Source organism: Gopherus evgoodei, chromosome 16 (genome assembly GCF_007399415.2).
Source record: "Gopherus evgoodei ecotype Sinaloan lineage chromosome 16, rGopEvg1_v1.p, whole genome shotgun sequence".
NCBI lineage: Eukaryota > Metazoa > Chordata > Testudines > Testudinidae > Gopherus > Gopherus evgoodei.
Window position 1 is genome coordinate 12561368 of NC_044337.1, and position 23382 is coordinate 12584749.

The window sequence follows — 23382 nt, forward strand, 5'->3', positions numbered from 1 at the left end:
GCTACACTGACCATATAGTTACATATGAGAGAGAGAGATTAGGTGGCAGGATGAGGCCATGCCTCATATGCCTGCCATTTCCACACACACCAGCTCAAGGGCTGACTAGATCACACAGGTAAAAGGAAAAAATCACTTGGTTATAGAGGCTCTGGGTCCCAGTGCCAAGAATGGCATAAAGTTCACATGTTCTTGATCCTTGGCCTACAGATATCCCAGAGTTCAGCTGCACAGAAAAATTAAAATATGTCTTAATTCTGCAAGACTTTCCAGACCTCCACTGAAACGCACAGTGAGTTCCACACTCACTGCGCATATAGCAGCAGTCCAGACTCTCCTCTGGAATTCCAGAACAGTTCTTACCTTGAGCCTGCATGCGTGTTCTCACAAGAGCCAGGGGATAACTGGCCAGCTGCCCACAGGTACTGGAGATGGTACCACAAGCCAGGAGAACAAACACTCCGGGGTCAGCACTGTTTACAGCATAGCGTTGTAACCAGGTATTTTTTAATGTCTAGAAGAAATAGGTTAGTTGTTAGCTGAGAAGGGCAAGGCATGGAAAATCAAGAGACAGGCCCACACGAGGAGAGAAGCTGGGGTTGGAGGCTTGTGGAAATCTGTGCAACGTCAACTAGAAATAACTGCAGAAGACAAGATCCTAGCTTGTCAGATATTCTTGAGCAGCTGCTGCTGCAGTCGCCACTGTAGCATCTGTGAAAGACACTAGTTAGACACTCCCTCATCCAAAGGGCAGGGCCATAGATTGCCACAAGGCTTGTGCTGGAAATATTTTCTCCCCCCCCCCCCCGAAGGCCATTTGTGTTAATCTCAAGGGGCATGTGCAGAATTTAACCAGGAAGGTTTTATACTCCTACATTAGCGACATGCACGACCTCTCCCTGCTTATCCCGAAAGTGAGATATCCCAGCCCCACAGAAGCCAGGCAGGTGCCGTACCTCATAGACTGCCAGGTCAATACCAGCATACGGAATGATTCCTAGCATGTTGGGGATGTAGCCTTTGTAGAAGGCAGCCATTCCTTCCTTGGAAAGGATGTTCTTGGCGCAGTCCAGCATGCCTGAATACTGTCCTGTCTTCCGCAAGGCCATTCGGGTCTTCAGAACCTAACACAGCACAAGAGCATGCACTCTGTGAATGCCTACAACAGCATTGGGAGCAGGAACAGGTCACAGTAATCCCATGAAGGAGCACATCATCACAGGGAGCATCAGCAACTCCATTTCGTGCATTACTAGAGCCCCGTTACTAGACAATGCCCTTGGACATCCAGTACAAAAGCTGCCTCTAGCACCCAGCACAATTCGCCTCACAGCCGGCATTCAGCTCACATTACCACACCTCAATTTCTCCACCTAATGATTCCCCATCCCCTCCCCTATGTCATGGAGTAGGATGCCAGCCACCAGCCTCACCTCCATTGGGTAGATGCTGCTCTGAGCAATGACCCCTGCCAGAGAACCAGCCACTAGCCGCTCATGAATTCCCAGCATTTCCTGGTCAGTGCCAATGAACCGTTTGATCTGTAGAAACAAAAAATTATTATAATAGAAGGGGGCTTCTCGCAGTGAAAACAGTCTGACTGGCTGGACCACAACACCTTCTCTCCTCAGCATGGTCCACAAACTACCTCCCTTTTCACTTGCTGGGTCTGCCACAGGCTGGAGAGGGAAGTGTGAACACCACCTCTGTCCCAACCATGCACCCTATTACTTCACTGTGACCTCATGCTACGCATTTCTTCAGCTCTGCCAGGGGGTGAGGTGTGAAAGGCACTGTACCCACCACTGGAGAAAGGAGCTTGCCAGGCACGGGCATAGAGTTCATGCCCTCTGCCTGCCCTCAAGTCTTCCTAGAGGCACCATACATTTATACCCTGACTGATGGGTTACCATCCATTACAAGGCTCTAGTTGGAGCCTTTACACCCAAGTGACTGCCCCTCCAGCTCCCACAAGGCCTTGGGTCCAAGCTTCAATATGACTTTTCCCCTTACCTGCTCATAAGCCATGAACTTGATGGCAGACTCTGGCGCAATCTTCAGGACGTTGATGCCATTCCCCCGCCACAGCGACTTGGGCCCACCCTCTCGGATCATATGGGTAAAGCCACCAACGATGCACATGTTGTTACTGCGGGAGGCATGGACCTGGCAGGGAGGAAGGGGGAGAATTCTGATTGCTGCTAGTCCTGATTGCCACAGCTGCCTGTAATCCTAGGACAAAGGGCATTTCTTATCTACCCAGAGATTTAGGGAGCTTTAACCCTTCCCAGATTACATTTGGAAAAAGGGGGGGGGGCATTTTTGGGTTTTAAATCTGAGATCAGTTAACTGAGCCCCAACCCATCACAGCAGGAAGGGGAGGGAAGCATTCTTGCACAGACACCCCCATGAGCTCCAGTACAGGTAGAAGAGGCTTCTCAGCTAAAAGACAGGGATAGTCACTGCTAATTGCCTGCCTAAGCAAAAGTCCAAAGTCCCTGCTGCATAACTCTGCTTTCTAACACTGATTACACTTCTCTGCCCTGTGAACCTGGAGCCAGGAGACCTGCCAACAAGTCAATTTCCAAGGCCCGGTTCTCATTCAGTGACTCCTCTTGAACCAGTTCCATGGAAGTAAGTTTCCCACGGCTGTCGGGTACAAGGTGGTCTAGCTAGGACCAGTGATGGCTCTCTCATCTGCTCAGCTCCTAAAGTTTTCATATCATTGTGACAATTAACAGGTCAAGAATGGCTTTTACATGGCTAGAAATGATAGTTGGTACAGACCAAAAAGCGGCCACACACCAATGTGGAAATAATAAGACTGAGTCCAGCCAGAATCAATCACTTGTCTGGACAGAGTTTCAGGTCTGCTGCTAGGATCCATTTAATTGGACCAGTGCACTAAGGGAAGCAGCATGTGTACCTTGATAAAACAAAGTTATCTTTGTTTTTTGCCCTACCTGCATGAGCACTTTCAGCCGGTCCAGTGGAGCCGTGCAGGTTCTGGACACTGCACCTGCACCTCCACCCGCAACCAGATGTCTCCACCACATGCCCGTCTGCCTCTCTTCCACTGTGAACTCATCGGGGACTGTCAGATTTTCTCCCACATCAAAGATCTGCAAAGGAAGGAACATGGTGTTGAAAAGTGCTTGGAAGGATAGAGTTAGGTAAGTAGCTTCCTGTCACGTCCTCAGAGATCCCGCTGTCAGTCACCTACAACTTCCCTTGGCTTGAGTACTTAAATAAATAGCTGTAAAGCACTGAACATGAGCTTAATATTCAAATTCCCAGTTTGTTTGCAAGTCATAGCTGATATGTTTGACCACACACAATAAAGGAACTGGCAGTGCCAGAGAACATGCAAATCATCACCATGTAACAATAGCCATACTGGGTCAGACCAGTCTGATAGTATCCGACAGGGGTTGGTGCCAGATGCTGCAGAAGGAATGAACAAATAGGGCAATTTCAAAAGACCCAACCCCTGTCATCCACTCCCAGCTTCTGGCATTTGGAGGTTTAAGGACACCCAGAGCACGAGATTGAGGCCCTGACTATCCTGGCTAACAGCCATTGATAGACCTATCCTTCATGAACTTATCTAATTTTTTTTTAACTCACTTATAATTTTTGGCCTTCACAACATCCTATGGCAACGAGTTTCACAGGTTGACTGTGTTGCGTGAAGTAGCATTTCCTTTTGTTTGTTTTAAATCTGCTGCCTATTAATTTCATCAGCTAACACAAGAACTAGGGGTTATGTGAGAGATAAATGATACTTCCTCCATACCATTCACGATTTGATAGGACATGGGGACCCTTCACATTTTAATGACTCCAGTTCAGGAGGCTGGGGACTTGCCAACCCTTTGGGCTGCCCCAATACAAAATGCCTAACTTTAATGATCAAAGTGACTAACCAAGGGCAGTGGGGTGTGGAAAAAGGTAGGTAACTTTTGGAACCTTCTCGTGCTCAGCCAGTCTGCTCTCATTATAAAAAGCACTGAATAAATATATCAAGGAAGGGCTGATGCCTGTCGTATCAGTTCCTGGTATTGGCAAGTCCTGAACTAGCAGGAACTGGTTTGAGCTCTCAGAGCTGTGATCCAAATCAACCTTTTCGCTCGCTCTCCCCTCCCTCAGAAGGTCCAGTTGTCACCTGTGCCAGGGACTTCAGAAGCTATGCCAAGGATATATCAAACAAAAATAAGAAGCAGGAAGTGACCAAGCTTCTAGGGCTAGAAGGCAGCTACTGAACCAAGAAGAGAATGATGGGGACTTGGTACGTGCTACTGGGAAGTGGCACTCTTATCAAGAAATTGGGGAAGGATCAGGTCTCCTTTGGCGGAGGAATTTTTTTCTTTTACCGTTGAGTGCTTCCAGTACAGGATGATCTCAGGAATGTTCTCCACTGGGTGCAGCAGGTGATAGTCTCGCCACTCATTCCAGTCAATTGTCATAGTTCCATTTTTATCCATGCTGCCAAAAAAAGTGTATTACAAGCAAATGAACAGGAGATGGGTGCATGGCCCCACTGAGGGAGAAACTCCTCCTCACCTCCCCCTCGGTTACTCAGGGCTCATCCCCTCACCCCGAAGTAGAAACCTTCACAGGGCAACTACTGGAAAGTGTTACAAGGGTTGAAAGGTACAAGACACTGCTAGGGAATCCTCTCCTCCCAAGCCATGCAGACAGTAGGGGAAATATGCCTCATTTTTTCCCTTCCCACTAGCCACACCAAAGGATTTGTTGTGCCCCCCTCCCACCATGGTTAGAACAAAACAAAAAAAACAAAAACTCTGGCACTGCAGAGAAGATAAGGAACTGGCAGAGACTAAAGTTACACAGGTACTTACTAGGTGACAGGACCCCAGAAATGGCCTGTCCTTATTCTGACAGACAGGCAAACAGACAGAGGGTAGGATGGCAAAGGAAAGAGGAAAAACAGGACAAATAAGTGACTGTTACAGTATTAGTGCCACATGCATAGTGCTAAGCATTTCAGTATAGTAAGTAGTCAGTCAGTCTCCAGAGCAGCAAGCTGTGGGTGACACGGTAGAGGCACATGGGATGCCGGTATGATCAACTGCATGCCCTTCTCCACAGTAGGCTAGTGAAGGATCTTTAACTGTAAAGCTCTGAGATCTTGAGGTGAGAGCTACAAGCATTCTTCTCCATTCATTCTATGGAATGGGGAAGGGGGAACTGAACTCCTCAGAACCTAGAAGAGGATTGTGCATAGATGGACTTCCCACCTCCCTGGAAGTATCAGATGGTAGCCATGCTGGAGACAGAATACCATCTTTATAGCCCAGTGGTCTGATCTAGCATCACAAGTCACTGTTCTTATTCATTCTATTTGACCAATGTTCTTGCTCTTTATTCCCCCCTGCCTCCATTTGATTCAAGCAGACTGAGCAAATGGGTGGCAGTTCTTCAGCTTCCATAGTGCATTATAGTTTTCAATACACAGAAGATTCAAAAATGCAGTGAGAAGCGATAGGTCTGAGGAGGAAGAGCTGCAGTCATTAGGAGTGTATACAGGGAGCGAAGAGGAGATAAGATCACTCTTTACACTTCCTTCTACATTTCCTATGTAGAAGCTGAGGTGTAGAAGCCACCTGAAAACTCACCTCTTGAGGATCTTCTCAGCCTGCTGTTCAGAGATCTTGACTCCCAGATCCCGGAGGGATTGCGTGATCTCCTGGGCATCGATACGGCCTGCAAAGATAGAAGCCAGTGAGCCCAGAGACCATTTACCCAAAGAAGTTTCAGGTTGACCTGCAGAGGCCACTGATCCTCTAGGACTATTAGAAAGAGCCTCACCATCATTCTTTTTATCCAAGCTCTTGAAGACCAGCCTCAGTTTTTTCTCATGATCTTGGAGATAGTGAACAAACTCCTCAAAGTCCAGCTGCCCATCCAGGTCCTTGTCCCCAGCTTTCACAATTTTCTGTTTTGAAGACATCAAAACAATGTCAGTTCCTCGTTCATTCAGATCTGTTTACCCCATCTTTCTTCTTCAAGACACCCCCTTTATGTAACACTAATCAGTTAGCTAGACAGACAGTGGGACGCACATGCAGCATCAAGAAAAGTTCTCCTCCAAACTGGGCTCAGCTTTACCCAGGAAGCGATCAGCATGGAACTGTGCCAATCATGTGTGTTTGTGTGTAGCAAATGGAGGGCAGGAAGGAGAGGCCAAACTGATTCCAGGCACATGTCTTCACAAGTCAGTCACATAGACCAGATTACTCATACCTATGCAACTGATATCTAGCTAGTTAAGTGTCAGACCTGTAGTAATATACAAAACCCTATGCCATAGATTAGAATTGCTTAGTGCCTCTGTTTGAGATTCAGATAAAAGCACTAGGACGGCAGGAGGATCATAGAACCTCAATCAGATTTTTCCCCCTCCCAATCCAAGCTTTTAGTTAAAAGCAGAGTTTTCTTCCTCCCCCAGTGCATGAAAAGGAAAACCACCATTGGTAATAACCAATCCCAGCCAGCAAGAGCCTGTTACCAAACTGAAGTCCATCTCGCATGGACAGTGTTAGCAATAAAAGCTGCTATGATGCCAGCAAGAACTGGTTTAGCCACCCTGCAGCTTATACACTTAGGTAGACCTGAATTGTACAAGGTCCCTGGGAGATGCAGATTGAACAGCAAAGGTTCCTTATAGGACAGCAGACAAGACAGAGCGCTTACATTGAGATGGGAATCTAGCCCAAGCAACTGGCAAAAGATAGGGAACTTTGGCTTTCACACCTCAACTCACTCCAGCAGGAGGAAATAGCATATAGCCTACCCTGCACGTGGGCACAGCGCTACTTGTTAATCAGGCAGGAGAAAGCCAACCTGCACAGAGCAATAATTTAGGTCAGTCAGTTCCTGGTCTACACCACACTTGCTAGTTGCCTTGCACAAATTACAAGAGCCAACAGTGACCAGCACCAAGTAACTCAGTCTAGTCACGTTCTCTACTTCACCTCCCTTTTGGATTATAATGCTAGTTATTCTCTATGCAAACAGCGGCTGGCTATTATTGTAATAGACCTCAGTTCTGGACTCCCACATGTCAGACCCTTTAACAAGTCCTGCAATTACCCATACCTAACATTAATTTGTAAGGCAGGCTCTCAGTGAAAGTATTCCAAAGGGAACATGCTAAGCCAAATTTATTCCAATATTTCTTAAACCTATGGAAGCTAGCCTCACTCAGATGCTTTTAAATCAAGATACATCATTTAGTTTTAAACCCTATATGTAGCTACACACACTTGGCCACTACATTTAAGGTTAAAGTCAGACAAACACCCAATTGGTCAATTTTGGTCCCAGGGCAACCCAGGATCATTCCTGAGAGTCTAAAAAAAATAAAATGAAAACCTGAACCACAGTGACCTTAGAGATATGCCCACCGTGTTCCTAGTCTGCAGACAGTCATATGACAGTTGTAAAGGACATAGATGGGGCCCCATATTCAACTTGTAGGCTAAAGATAGACAAACACCTCTGGCATGTCAGCAGGTCAGTATTAAATAGCTGATCCAGGCTTCCTCCAAGCAGATAATCCCTGACCAGTGGAATTCACAGCCTCCATAAAATAGTTTGGAGAGCTGGAAGGCTCTCTTCTTCCTATGATAATTCCTGACAGTTATCCTCATCTCCTCTGTGATAACAGGAACAATGATAGTTAGGCAGTTTCTACCTGATCAGGCTTGCTAAATTAATCACTCCAAGCTTCACTAAGCAATGAAGGATGCAAACTGTTTCTAAAGTCACAGCAGTGTGCTTGCATCAAGGGCATTGCTGGGATTCTTTCCTACTTGTGCAGGAGGCAGGGTGACCAGACGTCCCAGTATTATCGGGACCATTCGATATCGGGGGCTTTTATGTCTCAATTTTTCACACTTGCTATCTGGTCACCCTAGCAAGGAGTGTACACGTTATACCTTCAGCATCCTCTTCAGGGATATGGGTGAGAACTCACCCCTGCCTCCTTGCCTTCAGAGGCAAACAGGAATCACTGCTGCAACTCCTATTTTGTACTCTGTAAATACATGCAGTTACAACACTAGCACAGCTGTGCTTTTGCAACATTAGGTTTATGTTAAGTTGCTAGTGTTTGCCATGATCACCTGCATAAAGTGCCTTTCCAATTGTTCCCCTGCCCCTCCTCAGTTCTTATGCACAATGGGCTCAGGGTGGGAAGGGGTGGAGTGGTGGCAAGGCCTGTGGCAGAGCCAGGGGTTGAGCAGTGAGCACTCCCCAGCACACTGGAAAGTTGGCACCTGTAGCTCCAGCCCCAGAGTTAGTGCCTGTATAAGGAGCCGCATATTAACTTCTGAAGAGCCACGTGTGGCTCCAGAGCCACAGGCTGACCATCCCTGTTCTAATAAATTGCGCTTCTGTAGTAGAGGGCTTTATGTGAAACATTTGTGGGTGAGGCTATAGCCTTGCCTACACTATGAACTCTTCCATGCAGGGTTTAGACATGGTTGCTGAAACCATGGTGAACACGGTTTGTGTTTGTCTACACTTGCTGCTAAACAGTGCACAACACATGTTTAGCTGCACCCATTGTGAGAAAAGGTTCAAACTTCCGAGTAGACACAAGACCTAGGTGCACATGCTGCTGGATGCCAGTACACAAAAAGGGGTGGAAGACAAGCAGTAAAGAGGAAGAGGCTAACAGTACAACCCTACAGGGATTGTCTAACAGCAGATGAGGCAATGTTAAGAAAGGAAATGCCGATCTCTTCCCCCCAGAACTCACTAGGATCCGGTGCAGTTAATCAGCTGGTTTACTCAAGAGCTCCTAAATTCAGCCAGAATGAACTATAGGGGAAGATTCCTAAAACAGCCTCTAAGGGGAAAGAATATTTGGCTCCCATGTCTGTCCGTCTCCCAGCCCCCACAGTTGACTCCCCTTTAAGGTGAGGAAGGGAGCCTAAGAGGAAAGACAACTGCCCTATAGCGTGCTGCCAGCAGCCCCTGCAAAGGGGCAATGGAAAAGATGGCGGCAACCCATGCCTCTGGCTATAGATATGAGCAGCAGGGGCCACAAGCAAGCTTGTTTCCCATACACTCGTCAAGCCAACTAGTCCCAAAGATCTTGATACACCCCTTTCCCCACCGCATCCCCACCTTCCTTTCTGCCACCCTAGTCCCAAGCCATACCTGTTTCCACTGGCGGTAGGTAGAGAACTCCTGGGAAGGAATGAAGAGGCTCAGGCGGAAGATAGATTTGAGCTGGGCAGGGAGCCCCTTTGACTCAAAGTACTGGAACTCTGTCTGGGACTCCCCGAACACTGGCACATACAGACACAAGCAGAGCATGTTTCTGTACCAGCAACTCAGGTGCTGACCTACACGGCCAAGGGGTCTGAGCGATTCCCCCGGCTGGAGCTAGTTTCAGAGCCTGGGGGAAAGGAAATGCCGGCAAGTCTCATGACACATGGCTATGAGCTGTCCATGCTCAGCTGTCATTGGCTGTTCAAGCCCTGCCCTTCTGCTTAAACGGGAAGCCTTTGTGCAATACCTCCCAGTTAGCCAACCAGACACTGGCTTTGTGACAAGGCATGTGAGCTGCCTCCAATTGCTCAACTCCAGGCTCTCTGTAAAGCCCAAGCAACCCACGTCACACTCTCACCAGCAGAGTTAACTCTTCTCTTTCCCCCTCGCTTATCCTTTCTCCCTCCTCAACCCAACCGGGATGCAGACAGTATAGTTCCATGCAGCACCCAAAGCACTGCAGCTGGGAAAGGCTGTAATAAATGTTTAAGTGTGTAGAGGGAGAGCTGCAAGAATATCCAGGAGAAGCTTCTCCCTTCCCCATTTGTAATGCTCGCTGGATGCTCTTTGCCTTAGATTATAGGCTAGACTCTTTGGGGCTGGAATCATCTCTTCCCAGCACACAGCACAATGCCATCCAATCCCGACTGGGGCCTTTGGTCAATACCATAGCTACTAATGCTAGGATTCAAGGGACTGGATTTCCCCTCACCCCACAACCAATATTCCAATGATTTTCTTACTTCCTCTAAAAGATGCATGGGACAAAGGATACTCCACACACCCACTGCCTTCACGCCACATTCAAGATCTCCAGCTACAAGACCCCAAAAGTCCTATGTTTAAAGGCAGCTGTGGTATAACAGAGGATAATTAGCTCTCTGGTTATAAACAATCTTGGGAAATATAATTAGAGCTTGGGTGATGTCAGCCATGAGGGAGTATTCCCTGTGTGCCCAAACAGATCAATGCTGCAGCCCTGTTCTCAGGGACATTGAGAAAAGGTGGCCAAGAGACACATGCCCCTGTGACAGACTTGCAGGAAGCCAGTCAAAAGTAGGCTCCAGGTTTAGATGGAATATACACTTCAGACTCAGTCTTGGAAAACGTGTGTGTCTAATTTTGAGACAAATTAAAACCTAACTAGCCATCAATGGAGCAGTAAATGTAAGCTTGCATGCTTATGCGGTAAATGGTTAATTATAGATGGAAAAACATGAAAAAAACATTTTGTCCAGTTACGCTTACACTGCAAGATAGTTTGAGTGGATACAGTGTTTTTCCCTGGTTCTCCCATCTATTATTAAGCCACTTAATGCTTTCATCACTGGTGCATGGAGCAGTATAGAGTTGGTCAGGCTGACAAATGGGGTGTGCTGTGAGGACCCCTTACTGAGCACAGATATGACTACAGGCTTCTAAATGCTTGGCACCTTGGTGTGTGGGCACTAAATATTCCCTGGCATTGCTGTATACAGATAGAGAAAAAGGAACAAAAAAGACCACACACCAGGCTGAGTGTTCTGTAATCAGTTACAAGGCTATTAATTGCTTCCCATAATCCTCTGCATTATTAGAACATAGTTAAGTTTTAACAGGAAGGTAAAGTTAAGTCCCTGTCCCTAAAGTCTGCCATAGAAAGGCTACCAGATGAGAGATGGGTGCAAGAATCAACATTCAATTTCCAGCTTCCCAAAGCACTATGATCTGTCTGTTCTAGGGGAAAGGAAGTTCACTTGTTGGACTAGTTTAAACCAGTTTAGCAAATAGTTAACCTTGCTAGAGCAATAGTTTGCAAATGATTATGCTCTGGCCACACAGGCCAGACAAACTATATGGCAGAACCAATTTAAAAACTAGTTCAAACATTCTCTCCCTCACATCCTAGTGTCCAAAAAACATGAAAACCTTTCCTCGGAATTTTGTTCATTAGGGTGAAATTTTAAAACGTGTCTTTACAAGCTGATCATGGAGTAGCAAGCCAGTTACATGGATGGGATTATTTAGTCTGGGGCTTTAATTTGAGGAATTTACAAAAGCAGTCATGATCTATTAAGCAACGTTTAGTATTCTCCCCAACTTCAGCTCCCAAAAGCTTGGCCATACTACAGTTTTCATAACACCACCCCCAGGCCTCTCACCCCACTATGCCCCTTAATTTCACTATTACCTAACCAGGCTTAACCTACTCCCCTGTGACGTCTGTCTGCACACAGAACAGGATTCTCTCACCAAATCCAGATCCTCTTAGAGATCAGCTGCAGAAGCTTGTATGATTCACAAGCCAATAGTGCACCCCTCTTTCCCCACACTTGCCCAAAGACCAATCTTTGCTACAATCATCAGCCCAACAGAGTCAAAGGCAAATGCCTCCTATAAGGCTGACTGAACTGGCTTTTCCCATCGGAGACCTACTCCACTACATAGCGATTGAGAAGCCCCCGCCATCACCACACACGCACGCTTCCCTGAGTTTCCAGGCATCATTCTTTGCTACAGCCACTTGACACCACAGTTGCTATGACAGCACGATGCAGCTTTTCCCAATGAAATCCACCTACACTTGGAAGCAGGAGACAATGGACAAAACCGTGCGTTTCAGGGAAGAAACGCCCACCATTCAACGTCAAAGTAGAGAAGAGAAGAGGAGGGCAAGAAAGTCATTTTAAAGCAAGGTATTAGTATTAGTTACAGCATAATGAACTAAGAGGAGGAGATGGAATGCAACTTGAGTTTACACCAGCAACTGCATTTACAGAGATGAATGCAAAGCAGGACAGTGTGCAGATATCAAGTGTCTAGACCCCATTTCAAGAAGCTGGAAGGTCAGAAGTATCAAAGCAAATTGCTCTGTAAAGCATCAGAGACCTGGATTACTGTGGTACTGAGAATTTATTTCTACATGCTTTAAACAATGAAGCCGAATATAGTGAGTGCCTTTTGGAAATACAGCAGTGGCACTGTCCAGCCCACTCTCCGTACATCTGCAATACGTGAGGCTGAGCTGCAATGACTCAACTACTTGGGACTCTAGAAATACAGTGAAAGCTACACAAGATACCTACTTCTGCTTCACTGTGAATCTCTGGAGTATCCTTGTCTTACTCCTGCCTAAACTACCCCTTCCACTGATCTCCATTCCAGATAGCAGGATGGATGAGATGGGGAGGTAACAGTCATGTGACAGATCCATACCGACTCCTTTCTTGCAGTGAACTCCCAGCTATCTCCCACCAAGACCAGTCCTGCCCTGGAAAGAGCACTGCCTAGATCCAGCTTTCTTCAGCTACAAAGGACTGACCTTAATTTGCCATCAAGAGGGCCGAAAGCTTACTTTCAAATCATTCATAAACAGCACTTGGCATAATAAAACAAATCCTTGTGTCAGTTACCAGTTGCAACATCTTATTTGAATGTTAACTATTATTCTGTGCATTCCTGTTTACAGGGGACATTTTTTGGAAGACCACCCCAAAGGACGCAGTACCAAGATTACATTCAGTACCAAGATTACATTCAGATTTGCAGGAGTACCCTCATCCCAGCAATTCTCATGATTTCCCCCTCTTGTGGGCCTCTTAAGTTAGAGATCCACTTGTCGGTGCCTCATCCCAAGCGAAACACTAGAATTTGATTACATGAAAAAGTAATATAGGACAGTATTAAGGAGACAAGATAAATGTATACCTGCTCTTGATACCTATACTATTTATTTCCTTTCCCTGGGCAGAAACTTGGCATTAGCTCAAGGGCTTGCTCCCTATCTGAAGTCCCTTCTGCACAAATCTTTCCTGGTTAGAGTATGTCTACACAGCAATCAAAACCCTGCAGCAGGGAGTCTCAGAGCCTGGGTCAATTAACAGAGACTCATGGGGCTCAGGCTGAGGAGTTACAAGTAGCAGTGTAGCTGTTCGGGCGTGGCCTGGAGCCTGGGCCCCGAGAGCATCCCCACTTGTCAGGTTTCAGGGCCTGGGCTCCAGCCCGAATGTCTACACTGCTATTTTTAGCCCCACAGCCCAAGCCAGCTGACCCAGGCCAACTGCACCAGTGCTGCAGGTCTTACTGCAGTACAGAACCTGAGGGTATAGCCATTTCCTGTGTATCTGTGTCACCTCCAATTTTAGTGCTCTCCATTAATGAGGGCACGGTTGAATTTACACCAAAACATCTGCCCAGAGACATAAGGCAGCTGCATTAGGACAGAGGGTTTTGGTTTTAATTTAATAGGTTAAAAATGCCTCTTGAAATATTAAGAGCAGGTCTACACTACCAGTTATGTGGATATAACTTAGGCTGCTCAGGAGTGTGAAAAAGCCACTCCCCTGAGCTACGCAAGTTACACCAACCTAAGCGGCAGTGTCCAGAGATAGCTACCGCCTCTCGTGGAGGTGGAATAATTATGCTGCCAGGAGAGCGGCATAGAGCGTCTTCACTAGATGCGCTACAGCAGCATTGGCACAGTTGTGAGGATGCAGTGCTTCTAGAGTAGACTACCCCTAAGTGCTGGACTGGGCCACAACTCACTGGAAATATAGCTTGAAGACTAATGTGCTTTTCCATTGTGGCACAAGCAGCTTGGGAGACCACTGATTGTCCCTGGACCAGTCTGAGAACCACTGTGTCTGAGGGGTTGTCTACACTACCATGCGGGGTCAATCTAAGATATGCAACTTCAGCTACATGAATAGCGTAGTTGAAGTCAACATACTTAGATCTACTTACCACAATGTCTTCACTGCAGTAAGTCGACAGCTGACACCCTCCTGTCGATTCCGCTTGCACTTCTCGTTCTGGTGGAGTACCGGAGGCAACGGGAGAGCGCTCAGCAGTCGATTTATCGCATCTAATCGATCCCTGCTGGATTGCTCGCTGCCTGCCAATCCGGTGGGTAGTGTAGACAAACCCTGATTATTGCTCAGCAAAGGAATAAATAGGTCTCGACTGGTAATTTCTTTTGATTTTGTATTTCAACTCCTGGAAGTTGGAGTATAATTAACTGTACAGGACAGAAAGTCCTAACAGGACACACACAAACATCGAGGAGTGGACAGGGATACAAAATGGGGGAAGAGGGCAGTTAATCATTTGTTAATTCAATACAGTCCACAGCAAACTAAAGAACAATAGCAGCTAGCCAAGGCTACAGGGAGGGGAGAAAGTAAAAGGTAAATATTTCACATGAAGGTAACTAAACTCCAGGCGAACTGACCTCTTCCACTCATGACAACCAGCTCAAGAGTGACAGATGCTGGTGTGATGGGCAGGAATTTCCTGTGCACACCTGGTAAACATGCCAGCAGATCACATACCCATCAACACTTGACATACATGTGGGTGAAAAACAGCCCGATGCTTCAAGAACCACCTCCAAGTAGCCATCACATCAAAGCCTGTGCAACCGTAAGGCAATGACCACAGGGATAAACAGAAGCAGTTCATACTGGACTATAGAATCTGCTTCTTAACATCAGGTCTGTTCGTACAAACAAAGCCATCACAGCAACTAGCTGTCAGGCATAATAAATATTTCATATTTATATAGCAGCTGAGGAGCTCAAGACACTTTTACAAAGTGAATAGAAAGGCAGAGGGATTAAACAACTCACCCAAGGTCACAGACATTCAGTGGCAGAGCTAGGAACAGAACCCACCTCTGCCTCCCATATCCCACACTAACCACCCGACAACAGTTCCCACTACATGACAGCAAACGTAAATGAGAAGCCCCAGTGCTGAGCTAGGCTCTCCCCATCCCCACCCTCCCAAAGATTTCAAAGCTGAGTTAATTTTCTCTCCACTGTCAGGCTGCTTCCAAGGTCATGGAAATGTGTCACATAGGGAAGGAATGAGACAGACTTCAGCTTCATCCCCACTCTCAAAGAGGGAACATTGATCTGGAGAGGCAGACTGATCTTCTCAAAGGCAGACGACCCATTATTCTTGTAGAAGATACACGAGAGATCTTTAACCCCACTTATTCTAAGGCTTCCTCTCACAGCCTGCTTTAACTAGTCACTGGCTTCTCGGTCTTTCCCCTTCCTATCTTCATTCCATTCACCCTTCATGCATTTCTTTTCTTTAAAGAGGGTACCCAGGTCTCATCACTGGACAACCAGCAAAGAAGAATAAGTCCCTGCAGCTTTCTCAGTCAGTCCCAAGCAGGGACTGCCCCGTCCAGTGGAACCAGAGCCACAAATTCAGCCCTGCTTGGTTCTATCCAATGCCTGAGGCAGAAAAGATTACAATCGCCTCCACCACATAATCCCAGCCTGTTCATCCCAGTAACAAGAACACAGAAGCCTTTTAAAACAGCATCTATACGTAGTTTCCTGCCTGGTAAACTGGACCTTGCAAACCACCTATCATTATTCCTGCTGGTGGCCGACCATCTGTCTCAACATTCTTCCCTTCTCCTGCTCCCATCACTTGGAGAGGCTGTACCTGCCTGCAACCCCTTTCCTCCAGTCCCAGTCACTCCCTTTGTAACAAATCACAGTGCGACTGCTCTTCTCTCCCAACCTCCACATTAACTTCTACAATAGGCAGCAGTTGCCACCTCTTTAAATAGCTAAATAATCAAATTAAGATAAGTAAAATTGTACCCAGCCTATACTGTTGCATGATCCCAGGCTCCTGTACATTAACATACTGCTTAACCACCTTTGTCTAGCAGCCCCAGATACAAGGAATCTCCTTTTGTTCTCTATCTATTTTACTTGCCCCCCACACCCTCTCTCCCTCTCCTCAGAAGTTTCAATTTTCATTCCAGTCCCAGTGTCCCTTCCCTATCCTCTCCTGGGAAACTATTTTTCATTGCCAAGGTGTAAATACTCCTGCCTCTGACAGACTCCAGCTCTGTGTGCAATTTAGCTAATGCTGTCACGCTCTTGCAAGAGAAACCAGGTTTTAAGCATGCATCTCCTGAGGCATCACCCCACCTATGCAAGTTACTGGACTATTTCTTAGCCCTTAACCAGTCCCCAGTGCAGGCGTGGAAGTACCCTGAACCTCATTATTAGCCCATATTATTGTTCCTTGCCTTCTCAGATTAAGCCTCTGCTTTCAGTTGCCAAGGAACCTTTGGGCTCCAATATTTCATCTTGCTCCCAAAGCAGTTTCCCTGGAGAGGTCAGTCCTCAAAATATTTTGTGATTAGGGCGGCAGGGGGGAAGGGAGAGAGGGAACTACTGGCAGCTCACTTACTTATACACTTATACTTCTAGCAAGCCCACACCCAGGATCACTCTACCTCCTTGTCAGCCCCCCCTCCTCACCCCCATATCATCCCTCCCTTCCGGGAACTCCATTTTCACGCATGCATCTCCCCCAACACCCTTTGTTCCAGTAGGCCAGGCATGTGCAACCCAATGCAAGCCAGCCTCTATTCAGGAAGCTCAGCAGCTCTGTTACCTTTGGAAAATGCTCTGCGGGTCCAACCACCAGTAAGATAGTTGGTCTCCTTTCAGTGGGATCAGCCCCTCTGTCCTGTGGCTTCCCCAACAGATTTGGCCCCTGGTCCCCTGGGTCTGGAATTGGGGTCGTCTCTCTGGCCTCATTCTCTTTTCCTTCTGCAGGACCTTGGCATGTGGCCCTGGTAAAGAGGCTGGACAGAAAACACCAGAGGGTCTGCAGCATTGCTACTCCAGTGAAAGTCCCAGTCAAGGAAACCCTGGCAGCAGGCAGCCACTGATCGCAAGGATGTGACTGCAGTACCAAGCCTTCCAAACTGGGAATCCGTTCCGCACAGCAGCCAGAAAGAGATTCAAGCCAGCAACTCCAGAGGTTCAGTTGCTTTACAGACTATTCCTGCAGCTGATTCCTGCCTTTTGAAATTGCTGCTACTGCTGTCGTGCCTGGCCTGATAAGCAGCTCACTGTACAAGCGCCTCAGAGCTGGTGGCAACAGACAAAGCTCAAGAGCTCTGGCATGGAGAACCCAAGATACTGAGCTTCAGAGGAAGTCTGGACAGAGAAGCCAAGATGCTGAGCTTAATATGAAAGCTAAAATGGACCCTTTCACTCTGGGAAGCTACTCAAAGCTACCAATTAACCTAGGCTCTCCCTGGCTCATCTAATGCACATCAAATGAGCCGAAACCCTGAGTATCCAGCCTGCATTCTCACTGCAGCAGTGCCCAGCCAATCACCTCTCCCGACACTAACATGTTCATTATTCAAACCAGCAATCTTAGCCCAATAGAAGTGTGCGCAACCAGACGATTTCTTTGCATGCAGCCAGACAGTCCTGCGGAGAAGCACTGACTGCAGTCCGCAGAATGAGGCTGGATTAGCCAGGTACCAGCAGGGTTGCAGAGGACTATATTAAAAAAATACGCTGGCTCTGGGCATCTAAACCACAACCCTGACATGGCTACTTTATCATACAGAAACCTGAAAGAGGATAGGAATCACACATACCTGCTTATATGATTCAGCAGCTGAATCTATATTCTTTGTTAGTAGAGCAGATGGCTCTTTATAAGCTAGAGGCCTGTAGTCCTTAGCCACAACTGAATTGACCTGTAAAGCAGCGGTTCTCAACCAGGGGGTCATCGGGGGGGAGGGAGGTACATCAACTCATCTAGATATTGGCCTAGTTTTATAACAGGCTACATAAAAGGCACTAGCGAAGTCAGTACAAACTACAATTTCATAGACAATTATTTGTTTCTATTGCTCTGTATTTAATACACTGAAATGTAAGTACAATATTTATATTCCAAATATGGTAAAAATGAGAAAGTACACAATAGTTCAGTAAGAGTGCGCTGTGACTTTTTTTTATTTTTATGACTAATTTTGTAAGTTTTTAAGTGAGTTAAAACTTGGGGTACACAAGACAAATCAGTCTTTTGCAAGGGGTACAGTAGTCTGGAAAGGTTGAGAGCCACTGCTCTAAAGGAAGGGAGGGGCAGGCAGCTAGTCTATAATAGTCTCATTCATAGTACACTAGCTGCTTGGTGTTGCATTACTCTTCTGGCATTTTAACTAGGATACCATGACATTTACAAAGCCTTCATGGCTCCTTCTCTTTCCATAGGCTCTAAGATGCAGTGGTTAAAGTGCAGCCTGCTAGTCAAATTCAGCCAGAGTTCTGTGATGCGACCTTTAGATGGTCCTATAAGAAGATGCATGGTCTAGTGTGAGGAGAGTAACTTTTTTGGTCAAGGCCCAAATTTCTTGGTTAAGGTCCAGCCTCTAGAGAAAACAAAACACCAATAATGATTATAATAAGTAAAATAAAAAGGTTTCAGGGTCCGTTCAAAAGCATCTGGTGGTCTGGATTTGGCCCATGGTCCACCTATTTACTACCACTGGTCTAGTGGATACAGCAGGGGATTGAGAAGAGAGATTTCTGGTTTCTAGTCTGAACTGTAAAATGGTTTGGTATCTTCAGATGAAAGCCACTACAGAAGTATTAATATGGGAATGTGACTCAGAGATTATAGATCCCAGCATGCTATATTCCACCTTGATTTAAGTGGCCTGGCTGTATTAATGAGTTGTTGCTGCAGCTCTTTATTTAATGCAAATTAAAGCGTTATCCTCTGGATTCTGGAAAATTGCTAGCACAGCCAAAGATAATGCTGGACAAAGGAAGAATGGATTTAGGGAGAATATTTTCCTCACAGAAACCTCCTAGGGAGGAGGGAAAGTTGCTTATTGCATGTAGCTGATTTTCCATTGTGGTGATTTATCTTCAGCGTTTTAACTTATTATGACTACAGAGACAGTCATTTACAACCCAGGAAGTCATACAATTCTGCAGATGTTTTGTGTGAACATCTGCAGAAAGTTTGGAAAGCAGATAAGCTTGTAAGGATGTGCATGTATCTATGTATTTATTAACATTACAAGTCCACTTAGTCACTTATATAATAATTCAATAATTCAAGTCATGAATGATCATGTAGCAAAGTGGGAGAAAAGCTCAAGTCTGAAGCTGGTCTTCTCCAAGTGTGAAGAAGACTTCACATTACAAGCATATCTGCTGAGGTTCAAGCACAATGTACAGTCCTTTTAACTCCACAGCATCCCCTTGCTAAGTGACTATTTTTTACTGGTTCTGCGTTACAGGAGACAAGGAGAGTGAGGTTAGGAAGTAAAGAGGAAAGGATACAACGTATGAATTTGCAGGGAAAACTACACTCACCTACCACAATCAAAGCATGGCACAAGAAAACGGTGGTTTGGATTTTACTCTACTCAGAACAGTCTACAGGAAAAACGTGGGAGCAGGAAGAATACTTTTTTTGTAATGCCTTGAGTAAGCAGTATTGTTGTCTCTCTAATATCCTTAGAGCCTCATGGCTACAAGGTGGGTAATGCAACATCTTTTAGTGGATCAACTTCTGTTGGGAGAGGGGGGCAGAGGAGAGACAGACATGAGCCTTCAAGCTTACACAGAGCTCTTCCTAATGGCTGGGAAAGGTACCCAATAACTGTTCCAACAGACAAGTTAAAAGAAAGTAGGAAGATACAGCCATTTAAATATTAGCACTGTACTGCCATAATAGTTAAACCATTCTTTAGGCCTCGGACATTGTAAGAATCTGAGCTGCAGGTTTCCTGGTTTCTCTAATAGAGTAATACCGCAGTGACTATAAACAAATTGAAAGAATCATTCTATACCAAACCCTTTTTTAATTCCTTAATTTTTCCTTTTAGGTCAAAGTTCTTCACACTCTCTCAGCCCAAGCAATTAAAAATAAAATAAATAAATAAATAAATAAATGGACAAACCTGGCTGGAGTAACTGAATGACAGTTCTTGCAAACCAACCTTCCTGTTAGTGTCTAAGCCTGCAAGAGAAGATGTGAGGACAGTCGGCTTCTAATTCAGATTTGCTGTTCGGTAAGATCCTTTCATACGGAACAACTAAAGTCACACTCCAGTATTTCCATAGTTTCTCTGCTGAAGATTGACCTGAAGTTGGGCTGTAAAATTTTTGGCAGGGACTGTATCTTCCTATATTAGTGCAGGGACTGTATCTTCCTTGGGCACACTGCTGGTCTTGTGCAAGGGATGACATTATTGCTGCAAGGTAGAAATCTAGCCAAACCCCTTTGGGTTTCATCCTTCTAGTAAATCAGGCCTTGTCAGAATTCTTTCACTGCAACTGCTGTATGCATAGGTAGGTTTTCTAATCCATATTTAACAGAAGCAAGTTTTGTTCATATCAAGTGAAGAACACCTCATATTAGGGTTACAAAAATAAAGCCAGTTAAGGGCAGGATGTTTAGAGGGGGTTCAGTTAGCACCAAGATATTTGCATACAGCACTGGGGACTCTCACAAAAACACATTCTACCCAAGGCACCAAAAAGTGACTGACACGCTCTATAATCCACTCAGATATGCAACAAATATTGACACTAACCTGATGTGTGCATCTCAGAGAACTAGGAGCCATATACTGAAATTGACCACGGCAGTATATATTGAAGACAAGGATGGTCAGAGGTCCATGTTTACTCTTTAGCTATACCTGTGCCCAAACTGAAGTCCAGGCTGGTGGTCCCCTGAAAGCGGGCTGGTCACATGTTGACACTCCTTGTTTCCAGCTGCTTCTACAGGTCCCCAGTCCTCATGGAGAGAAGCAGCTGGAAGGGCCTCTTTAAGCAACTGGAAATGAAAAGCAGCCAACCTAGCAACCTCTATTAGGGGGTCACTTCTACAGGAGCAGCCTCGGGAACCAGAGCCGCCAGTGGGACTGCAATGTCCAGGGCAGAAGATAACAAGGCAGCCAGGCACTCTGCCCAGGGGACAGAAAGAAGTACAGACAGGAGGGGAAGATGAAAGGAAGAGCAGGGTTAGGTTACTTTTACATTATGACATTAAAATTAAAAATACAATAGTTTCCTCAATATTACTTTGCCATGGGAGTGATCACTGTAGTTGCTACAGGGATGTTCTGCAACAAGGAAGTGGTGAGGGTGGAGAAAAAGAGAGGACTTGTAAGGCATTTATCAAGAGCGGGCCCACACTATGAAAGTTTGAAACCCTTTGACCTATTGTTTCCCACGCGGATGGGTGCCAGATGAATCATCTTCCCTTTCCACCCACACAACCGTAGAGTTCAATTCAGTCCCAGAGAATTGGCCTTTTCACTCTGTTTTTTAAAACATCTCCCTAACTGAGGTAGTTCACAGTGTTTCAGTGAGAACTCATTGACACAGCTAGCTAACACTGCAAGAACGTGAGGGGTGGCAAAAAGGGAGCTGCAGAGGCACTGACTGGATTGCTTGTAATGGCATCTTTCATCCTTCTTCAGTCACCAGGAGCTAGAAGCCACAGTAGCCTCCATCTCTAGTTCCCCAAGTGACCCTGCAGGAATGAACAGTGACTCATCTTGTTTCAAAGCTGCACTGGAAACACCCAGCTGAGGACAAGCACTGGCTGCAGATAAGCAATCCCGTGATTCTGCATTAGCTCTGTGCGTCTCAGTGTAGGAGAAAGGTTATACTATTTGTCATCATCAACCTTTTAGAACTGAAATTGTTGGAAAAATTAAGAGGATTGAGTATGTGAACTTTTCACACTCCAGAGACAGAGCTGAAATACAGCCTGCAGTGCTTCTTGCATCAGGCAGTCAAAACCAGACATTCTGGCCATTACTTCTTGGGCAATTAAACTGGGTGGTGCAAAACACACTTTCTAACAGTCAGCTGTAGTAATGCATTAAGCTGATATAAGGCACTGTGTAGTAAATGCTACACTGGTCCCCTTGCTAGATACCTGTAAAAAAAGGTACAGAAAGGGACTCTATGGTATAAATCCTTTTTACCATTTCAAATGAATCATTCCAGGTGATAGATAATTGCAAATCATCACTGGGAGCCTGTGCCAAACACAAGGGTATGAAGAATGCAGATGAGGGGGGTTGGTACATAGTCAGAGCCCATCGGGCTCACTGAACAGTGAGTGCTCAGTAAGGTCATACAAAAACACGTGAGGAGTAATAAGGGTGGATAGGAGACTGGGCAGACTAAACAATGCAAGATTAAAAAGCGGTTCTCTCCTGCTCCAGTAACAAATAACTTAAAACCCCAGACAATTCCCAGTTACAAACTGCAGTGGGTTAAATCCCAGGAACACAGCTATCAAATGATTTTCTCCCTCTAGTCCTGAGCCCCACGCTTATACCCACACAGCTCCTGAGGTGCAATAATGCACAGGTCCTGATCTTCCTAAAATCTGCAGCATTTAGGGAAATTTATTTAGCCCAATGTAGATACTAAAGGATCCTGCCATCTCATGTGTCTTATGATCTAACAGATTAGAGCTCTTATTGCAGAATCCTTTTCTGAAACCCACTATAGCTGTCAGAAGCGGCCATGTGACTAGCTTTAGCCCATGGATAACTTCTCCATCACATTCCACACTGATGTTGGGGTAGATTCCAGTTACCATAGCTACTTCTGAGCTTCAATGTGAGAAAAAGAAGCTACACTTCCCAAACTTCCAGCTGTGTTCATGCCAGTGGACATCAACTGTAGTGAGACTGTACTATCAGTGAATGGTGATGACATCAGTAAAATATTACCCAGCAACATGTGAGGCTGACCCTGGATGCTATAATATACTAAATAGGCTGCATGGATCTCAAACTCTCACCATTTTGTGAAACTTACTCTGAATAAGAGCTCCAAATCCTTACTGATTGGTTTTAGAGCTATTTCAACCATTTAGGAGTCTGTCTTACTTTTAGGCAGATTCTTAACTTTTAATTTTCATTTATTTTTCCTAATTGGAACAGTACCAATGGGTGGCCTGGTATATTGGGCTCTTGACTACTTTTATTTCTGATAAGTGTTTTGTTTCCTACCATCACTCCCTGCATCTGTCCTCACTTGCAGCCAGGACTAGGAGAGGCCGTTTCCCAAAAGCAGACATTGGGGCTAGTTTGCCCAGTTCTCCTCACTAATTATTCATTACTCCATGGAGTAGGTCCTAAAAAACCAACAATGCCCATGTGACGTGGTCAATGCCCTTGCCTACAGAATAAGACCATATGTGTTTTTGATTCTGTAACTGCTTGTGATCTATAGTTTCCTTTTGTAGGTTGTACCTGCAGCA

The 23382-nt window shown here is 45.7% G+C and overlaps 1 protein-coding gene across 7 annotated transcripts in view; it reads right to left on the reverse strand.

Annotated features, from left to right (window-relative positions):
- The window catches only part of SLC25A25 (solute carrier family 25 member 25), a 34868-nt gene that overhangs the window by 2647 nt on the left and 8839 nt on the right, over positions 1–23382 (reverse strand). The window contains exons 1-10 of one of the 7 annotated variants that reach the window (XM_030535460.1): positions 16717–17757; positions 5833–5959; positions 5640–5727; positions 4863–4898; positions 4374–4485; positions 2964–3122; positions 2014–2166; positions 1434–1541; positions 957–1124; positions 364–514 (exon numbers count right to left, since the gene is read on the reverse strand). In XM_030535460.1, coding sequence (XP_030391320.1) covers positions 364–514; positions 957–1124; positions 1434–1541; positions 2014–2166; positions 2964–3122; positions 4374–4485; positions 4863–4898; positions 5640–5727; positions 5833–5959; positions 16717–16941 — 1327 coding nt within the window. In that variant the 5' untranslated portion in view covers positions 16942–17757. Of the gene's footprint in view, positions 1–363; positions 515–956; positions 1125–1433; positions 1542–2013; positions 2167–2963; positions 3123–4373; positions 4486–4862; positions 4899–5639; positions 5728–5832; positions 5960–9192; positions 12329–14028; positions 14163–16716; positions 17758–23382 lie in introns of those variants that run through there. The other 6 variants (XM_030535465.1, XM_030535462.1, XM_030535458.1 and 3 more) reach the window with 6 other exon arrangements.